The following is a 9085-nucleotide window of genomic DNA, read 5'->3' on the forward strand; positions in this document are numbered from 1 at the left end:
ACTGTGGAGGACGGCACAACGGTGGCGGCTGTTTGATGTTCCAAAAGTTGAATTCCGAGATGAAAGAACGTCGAAGGAAAAGCTGTGACGTGCTATTTTATAGCAGGCACAGGGAAAAGAAAAAGAGTTTTATATCCAACAGAGCAAAACGGACAATGATCTCGCGTATCTCCCAATCGCGTATGCTGTATGCAATGGCCTCGTGAGAAAAGAGACAGATTCCGAGTGGAAGAGGTAAAGAAATCTGCTCTACGAGTTCCGGATAAAAGGGACGATTTGCAAACTTACTTTGCCCGGTGGCAAATATTAAACATCCCCTATCTCTGCTCCGTTGGTGATTGCCTGGTAAACAAAGGTGGTGGCTTATCATTTATAAAGACCTAGCCGGTAATTCGCAGATTTCACGAATTATGCAGCTTCTGCGGGTGAAGCGCGCAATATTTTCGTAAATATCGGCAGAATTAATTCCCTTGGTCGGTATCGAACGATTTGTATCGGATCTCGTTTATGCGCGCAAAAAATTGCGTAGAATGTACGAACAGAAAGAAGCGATATTGCGAAAAGCATCGATGTCAAGTAATTATTGATAAATATATTTAATTTAATTTCCGCTTGGAATCAACGTTTCTCACGGTGTAAGAATGCGTTAAATATGTAAAATAGCGTTCTTTTCGCTGTAGTAATTTATTTTATAAACGAGACGTATTACGAAATTAATGTATAATACGTATAATTTGCTGTTTTCATTCGAAGGCCGCAGATGAAAAACACGATAAGTCACATTTCCTGTGGTATTACAGGATTTATAGGAGAGTATTTCTAAAATTCAATACGCCGTTTACCAGTTCCACGTGAAATGAAAATATACATGTGAAATAATAAAAATATATCGAAACGGAAATTTCGAAAAGATTTCTCGGAAAATCAACGAAAAATGACAATTTTCAACGCGATTCTGTTTCGTATTTGTAAATAAATCCATACGCTCTCAACGGCTATTGATAAACAAGAAAGATAAATCTTATTTTTGATTAAAGATTCGAAAGATCGTTTTCTATCGTAAAGTTAAACAGAAAAATGTTTCTGATCGCGTAACATCCTACCATCTCTTACATAACCTGACACAACCAATAACTTGAGACAACAATTGTCAGAGTGAAAATAGAGGACTTAGCCTTGGCTTTAACGTTTCTTGCTACGTTCGCGAAACAAAAATTACCAAATTATATAAACCATGGTTACTTCCGAGTAAATCTATATCCAGCGAACAAGGGTCGAATAGACCACGGATAACCCAATCGACACAGAAAGTCGTTCGACAAACGAAAGAAGACGAAGTCTTCGATTCACAATTCCGGTAATCCGGTCAGACCGGATTCTTTCTTTCTGCGAAAGGACTATTCCAAGCTACAATCGCGGTACCATCTACCGAAGAAAAAGGATAACCAAAGCGATACCAGTCGATAACAATTATCGTTTGACCGATAGAAGTGCAAAATTTTGTTCGTCGCAGGTACATTGAGTTGCGCATAGCAAATTTAGCATGGCGATCGGTCAATTTCAATGGAGCCGATCGAAAAGAAAAAAGCACGATAAACAAATAAGCGACTGGGCGAGCGATCGAGCAAGCAAACGAATAAATAAACAGGCGTGCAAACAAGCGAGCAGACGAACAAAAATCGAAGCCGTGTGGTTGTTATTGCTACTCACAACGTTGTAAAATTGCCGACAAGAGCGACATCTAGTACGTTTTGCGAATACACAACGTCCATTTATCGTAGACTGCTTTAATACAATGTGATCGTGTGCTTGACCCTCGTGCTATGTGCTAGTCTTGATGCGGATCACGGGAGTTTGTCGCACGAACGTTTTCCTCGCGTCGCAACATTGCAAGGAATTAACTCTTTACCTTGCGCGATCATCCCAGAGGATGTTTCCTTAAAATATCAAATTTTTGTATTCGCTCGAACTTTTACATCTCAATGTTACTCTTATTGCAACAAACAGAAAGGCCTTTTACGTGTCAAGGAAACGTTTAGCGTAAAATTGGAACGAAGAATCATGCGAATGACAATTGTTTCGCATCTCGCTTGAATCTGAGATACTTTTTAACGTTAGAAGAAGGCGATTAGATCGAAATGGAACAACTGAAAAAACGTGGCAGGGTTATATAACTTTATCGATATTCTATTGGAGCGTGAGACAGTTCTGGTCGGGAGATATTTGCGATTATTGCGGCGGTGAACATGTCGAAAGAAGGAAAAGCGAGCAACGCAGCGAGTCCATGGGAAACGTTCATGAGCAGCGTAGTATCGGTTAAATAACCATCGTAAAATATTCGCGTGGTTCTGCGGGAAAAGCCGTCTGTTCGCTGCAAACCTGAACCGGATCGGCAACCAATAGTTAAGGATAAATTGACCGTTAAATCGTGTGAAATTGTTGTAACGTCTAGTTGGCCCAGTCAAAGTCAGAATAAATGAAATTAACAGAGAAGCGCTCATAATAGAAAGGACGCTATTGAGTAAACTTGGTAAGCTTGCACGAGGGTCGCTATAGTCCTAGTAGCGTACGACCATAGTTGTCCCTACAACTCTATATGTGTGCCATTTTAAGCTTACCGTTTCAAACGTTTGGCCAACGGGTGATTATATTACACGAGCGCGTAAACCCCTGGTGCGGCGAGGTCGAAGCGCATGATGCACTCGAAACAGTCGGTTCAACGCGCGCTGGCTACGTTCGTTTGATTTACAGCCTAGGTCATTGTTATCGAATCATTCCAGTCACCGACGATGCGATCGTTCGTTTTATGCGGTGATATTTTTATCGCGTTCCATGCAGATTGTATTTCCGGTGTCGAGGAGGTGTAAACACGCAAACCGTTATGCTGCAGCTGACGCGTTTGTAACGAATGTGTATCGAAAGATTTCACTTAATGGAAGAACGTACACACTCGGTTTTCGCTCTTCCTGTACCCACGTAAGCGATGAGAAAATCGACGAAGTACATCGCCATACGTTTGTTCCAATGCCTAACGTTCGTAGAAACAATAGATACTACGCTGTTGAGATGCTCCAAAGGATGATATTTTTTTTTTTTTTTTGTAGGATGTAAGATTTTTTTTATTGGCAAAAATTAAATAGAGTTTCGATCTTGCTCGATCGACAAACTTTTCTAAGACCGCCTTTTTCGATCCTGTATTTAGAAGGGACTACGTATGCGGTGGAGTGTCCTGAATCTTGCATTTGGAAAAGCGAATCTACATTTTTCTGAAGTTGTTATTACAGCTGGATAAAGGAATTTGATCTATCTGATGGACCGGTGTAAGACAGGATTAAGCGATTTATCGCGTAAAGTCCTTCCTCTTCGTAATCGACGATAAAGAAAAGGAGGATCTTTCCAATGAGGCAAACGTCTCGTTAATTCTTTTAACGAGGCATATACCAAAAATGTATAGGAGAAGAAATTCTCTAGAAATTGTTAGTACAACCGGTTACGTAGAATTAGTCCGTCTAAGGATTGGAGGGAGCACGACATTGTTAACTACTACTTATCTTCCGGTCGTTCGCCGAAATTCGTTTCATTTCAGTTTCACGATCATAGCCACCGCATTATACCTTTAACCTGCGCTTATAGCTCGCAGTCCCTCCGCAATGGGCATTATACGAGCGTATATCATCCATAATTTGTTATCCTCTATTATTCTATGCTCCCGTTTACGTTGTATTTATTTGCATAGCGTCGTTCGCATAGGTATTATACGGTTCTACGGTAAAGCTTTCCTCCGGCTCTCCTCGACTTTAGCTTTCCCTTGACTCTACTCTAACAGTAAAAAGGCAAATGGCACATTCGACGTCGGAGAAGTCCGATCGAAAAGCGACGGTTTACGTGCTGAGCTCGGTGAGGTCGTCTACCGCGATACCGTTATGTGTTAATAAAAGTGCTCGAAACGATAATCGTGCCCAAGCTGCAGCCACCAGCACGTTTTGTACTCGGCGATAAATTCGCACGGCAACTTGAATCCCTATTTGCCCCGCGAAAATGTCGCGAAGAGTCGGCAAATAATACATAAAACGAAAGCAGTCTGACGCTAACGATACTGTTTCTACTTACCTTTCGCTCATTAAGTTTGGTTGGCTGTTTTTCTGACCCTTACTACTGCCGTTTCGACGAGTTCGATGGGATACAACATAGAACAAGACGCACCTATGGCTTTCTGGGATTTCGTGCCCTATGAATTTGTTCTAGTTTTATTTATTCGTATTCTAGTTTTATTTGCACTATTATATTCGTTTGAAACGGACACAAGAAAAGAAGGAAAAAAGGCAAACGTACCGAGAGCGTGTTTACGGATACATATTCGCAAGTCTCTTTGAAAAAACTCAATGAATTTTGCCCCATGCACCGATCAGGCTCTTTCGATTATCGCCTGTTGTATTTAATTGTCAAGGCGACATGGCACACATACGCGCATAGGCGATCTATAGTATAGTACAAAAATTAATCTTGATGATGCATTAAAGAATGCGTAGAATTCTTTATTTTCTCTACAATAATAATTTCCAATTTCATGTTTATATCTAAACCTCTAAATCGTGGAACACGGAAAAATATTTCGTGTTACGTCTATCCTGTGCTTCGTCGATGAGTGCGATATCTTGTCTTTGTTTCCAGCTATACCGACTATCGCATTTGGATTGAACATATAGTAGAGTTCTATGTCGGTATGCAATGTCGGTTCTGCAATGGTCGGTATTGCAGAACATATGACACGATGTTCCGTCAAATGGTAAAATCACTTTTTATCACTTTTGACGATCGAGTGGTTCTACAAGTAGTCCTGTATACATAGAAAAATTTACTCGTTTTCTGCACAGAAGGAAATGTAGCGATAAGCCATCTTCGGACTTTCGTAAGAAACTGATATCATCGATAAGATAGATTACCGATAAGATATTTAATGCTTTCCGTTCCGCGTCCCACGATTTAAGGGTCACTTGATCTCTCGTGCCATTTTCGTATCGCATGCAACGTTATCGTTTCGATATAGCAATGGTTTGAATTCAAGCTAAATTTTTCTATAAAATTACAAATAAGGTATAGAACAGAATATTTTGCACGTGTTGTACTCTAATCGTATTATGATACAACTGATTGAAATTGCGATTTTATGCAGAACCTACCATATTTTTAGTATTAACCAATCTTAATACGTTTCGACTGCTGATATTCGCCGTCATGCTTGAAACTATTAATTTAATAAAATGATTTTCTTCCGTTCATATTTACGAAAGTTTGAGCTCCCTAAACGATAATTTTTGCACTGGGCCCTAAAATGTTTCTGCGAGGAGTTAAAAATGTTTATAATATAAAATCCGATTTTAGCAATTTCTGTATCACCAAATAAGTTTATTTTTAATTAATCTTATAAAAAAATGATTGTGATACTCTTACATTTAGATCATTACATACTAAAACAAAGAAAAATTCATTTTTCGTTTGTGTGTTGCAGGATTTCTTCTACTGCAACAGTAGGAAACTGTAACAGGAGCCACAGAATCTCCACCGCGTCAATAAAATTAATTGTAACTAGTTCTAAATAATCTTAATTAGCAATAATTCATTATATGCAACAAATTATTAATTCCTGAAAAATTGCACGAAGCACAACCATTAATTTATAGCAGTTTTAAAGATATGCTTATAATTATAAAATTAACCTTAATTGTAAAGATTATTGTATAATTCTCAAATCCAATCAACAAATGAGTTTTATAAAATGAATTCGAATGTTTTATCATTTATTCTTAAGTCTATCATTTAGTCTATTGTCATTTTTATAAGATAGAGTCAGTGAAACGTAAAAAATTCGTCGATAATATAGGTAATTATTGTCGAATCTCCTTTGATATGTTTCCTATGTTCGCCGTAGGAAATCGCAGAGGGCGTAAAAAACACTCTGATTTTTTTGCAAGTCGGTGTTTCATAACCTGAAACGCAAAGCTGCATTTAACGTCATGTCTATCCTGTCTTTAATCAATGGATACCTCACTATGCTATCGTCGATAACTAATTGATTGAACATCATTTTAACAGCAAAACAAAATACACAACTGTCAGCAAAATTATGACAATTCATAATTTATATATATTTTCCAAAAATGGAACATTACTGTATTATGCAGAATGGAATAGGTTGAATAAATCTGGAATCACAAAAGGAGAGGTATGTATGAATAACTATAACAGAATTGTTATTTTAAAGTTATAAAATATATGCCGTTTCTAACCTTCCCATGTTCAAATATCCTGTAACCTATTTTATACAAATCACTAACAATTACTTGTTTCATTCCTTTTTTAAATTAAGTCGTTTAAAAGAAGGTCTTTTGTTTTCATTTGTGTATAATCTATATAATCTTTTTTCTAAGAAATATATATACATTATAAATAATATATATACATTATAAATAAAATTGCACAAAATTTAGGAAGCAAAATTAATGTATGGAATGTTATTTTCTATAAAATCATTTGTAAGTAAAATATCGCCATTGGATCCAAAAGAAGGATTTTTATATTATAAAACTAGTAAATATACATTGCATTATTTGGAAACTCCGTCTGGATTAAAATTTGTGTTAAATACTGATAATGTTACACAAAATGCCAGAGAATTATTACAACAACTATATAGAGAGGTGAGTAACCCAATGTTGCATATTCTAGTATTATATTGCTGTAGAGTATTTTAGCAAACTAAAAATCTCCAATGATATAATTAATTCTTTTTCCAGGTCTATTTAGAATATGTTGTGAAAAATCCTCTATGTCAATTAAATGAACCTATTCAAAGTGAACTGTTTAAACTAAAAGTTGATGAATTATTTAAAAAATCTCCTTTATTCTTAAGTAGATCGATATAGAATTTTTTATATTATATTAATAAGTATAATATACTTGAATATAAAAATGTTTAGTGATGTTATACAAATTTAATTTCATATTACACGCAATTATTTGTTATCAACAACTAGTATTAATATACATTAATGGAAGTGCAAAAAACTAAACAAAAATATCATATACCACAAAAATATTCTTATAATTTAAATGAATATACAACTTACATTACATTTTGTTATATTTACGAATTTACATTTATCATAACAGAAACAACTATTTAAACAATATATTTTTGTAATACACAGAACTGTGATCTTCATACAAAATGTACAGCAATTAACAGAATTTGAAGAAATTAATACTTGTAAAAGCATCAGTTACTTTTGTAGATTCCTTTAAATTATTTGTATTAACATATTAATGCATTAAAATTGCACCGTCTTTTTTTGTATCAACGAAATGTACTTTTTAATTTGTATATTTAAATTATTATTTAAAATACGTAAAAATATTGGTAAAAATGCATACTTTTAAAAATGTTCCTACATTAAACTTGCCTTTTTATATATGTATATATTTCGTACCACATACCAGTACTCTAGAACATACTTGCAGGAATATGCCTTATTTAACTAAAACATTTATTATTATTAATATATGAAGATTATATGGCAGCTTATGTCATATTTCACAATTCGGTTTTTTTAGGTCCATGTATCCATCTTTTTTTACATATGTAATGTCTTTCATACAATTCTCGTCCGGACGTATGACATTAGCTTATCCAAATATTAGCGAAGTTATTAGTTACACACAAAAAACGTATATACTGGGACAATAATTTTACACAATTATATACACATATTTAAGTTCTGCAGAACTTAGAATAAAAAATATACGAAAGGTAAAATTGTTAAAAAATGATTACAATGTTCCTTACACTGATCGTTAGTGATTTATGTTTAACATTACATAAATGTAAATATCTATATCGGCAAGAAACCAAATCGAAGCTTTTGACATGCCTAATAAAGCACCTGATATTAACACATATAATTCACCAAGATTAATAATAAATAAATATAAACTGAAGGTAATAAACTACCATACCTCTTTTTATATTAATGTTCATTTTTTTCTCTAAAATTGCTGAATGACATTCACTGTCAAGGCATATTCATTGCCTTTAATTGTATACATTACATTATGTGTATTTTCATACATCGAAGGACATTTAGAAAATGTTCGTGTACAAAGGTTCTTATGATACTTATACATCTGAAAATATGATTGACAAATGAAAAAGTGTTTCATGCATGGAAAATAATAACTGTTGCTTGACATAAAATACAACTAAAAGGCATAATATTAATTTTTCCATAATGTTTTATACAGTTATCCTATTTTATATCAGGTGAAAATTTTATTTCTTTTGAGGAATTCCGTCATAGAAAAATTTTAACGAATTTGATACGTTTTATATGTGAGCGCTGTTTCGTGTACGAGAATGTAATTTTTTCGCATATAACAATATTCTCAAGAAAACATTGGCACAAAATGAAAATTATCCATGTTAAATTAATTTGCAACTTTTGTTTTATAAATTGAGGCCTGATTGTATATATATAGCTATACACACATACGTACATTACACATATTTATACGCACGCACTTCTGAAACATGAATGCACATACTACTTACTTCAATACGCTTCGCCATGCAAAGTTGCTCTTAATTTGTTCCCTCTATTGCATTCATAATACGTTTATACATGGTGTGCATAAATATAGTAAATTCGGCATTACTGCACGCATATGGTGTACACTTAAATACATATATACACATATACAGTAACAAACGAAAGTGTAAATGTCACACTATTCTTATAGAGAAATGATATACATCTCTTAATCAGATCACAAAAATTAGATAATTATAATTACAAATTAAATCTAGTACACAAAATATGATATCATATTTTTATTCATATTAACAACATACTATATTCAAAAAGATATATAGTTGGTCCAATTTGGTACTCTGTCAAAAGTGAATAGAAAAACAATGATTGATAAAGGAATGCAAAAATAAAAAGTCAAAGTAAGTTTAAAAGAATAAATGAAAAACAAGTCAATTTAAACAAGACGGAAAGTCCTGATTCAGAAAAAATTAGTACCTCAA

The 9085-nt window shown here is 34.2% G+C and overlaps 2 protein-coding genes and 1 long non-coding RNA gene across 3 annotated transcripts in view; 2 read left to right on the forward strand and 1 right to left on the reverse strand.

Annotated features, from left to right (window-relative positions):
• LOC100749905 (sodium- and chloride-dependent glycine transporter 2-like) overlaps positions 1–2637 on the reverse strand; it is a 32513-nt gene extending 29876 nt beyond the window's left edge. Inside the window, exon 1 of the transcript XR_004461085.1 lies at positions 2619–2637. The gene's annotated coding sequence lies outside the window, so the exon portion shown is untranslated. The remainder of the gene's footprint in view (positions 1–2618) is intronic.
• On the forward strand, positions 1728–5282 carry LOC117151284. Its single transcript, XR_004461089.1, has 2 exons — positions 1728–3107; positions 3206–5282. It is a non-coding gene; the product is annotated as an uncharacterized LOC117151284 (long non-coding RNA).
• Positions 5283–5934: 652 nt separating this feature from the next.
• On the forward strand, positions 5935–8436 carry LOC100746009 (trafficking protein particle complex subunit 1). The gene is made up of 3 exons (XM_003486981.4): positions 5935–6223; positions 6489–6698; positions 6795–8436. Exons 1-3 carry the CDS (start codon positions 6125–6127, stop codon positions 6921–6923), a joined length of 438 nt encoding a protein of 145 aa, XP_003487029.1. The 5' UTR covers positions 5935–6124; the 3' UTR covers positions 6924–8436.
• The last annotated feature ends 649 nt before the right edge of the window (positions 8437–9085 follow it).

This window comes from Bombus impatiens, unplaced genomic scaffold, assembly GCF_000188095.3.
Source record: "Bombus impatiens unplaced genomic scaffold, BIMP_2.2 scf_0135, whole genome shotgun sequence".
Taxonomy (NCBI): Eukaryota; Metazoa; Arthropoda; class Insecta; order Hymenoptera; family Apidae; genus Bombus; species Bombus impatiens.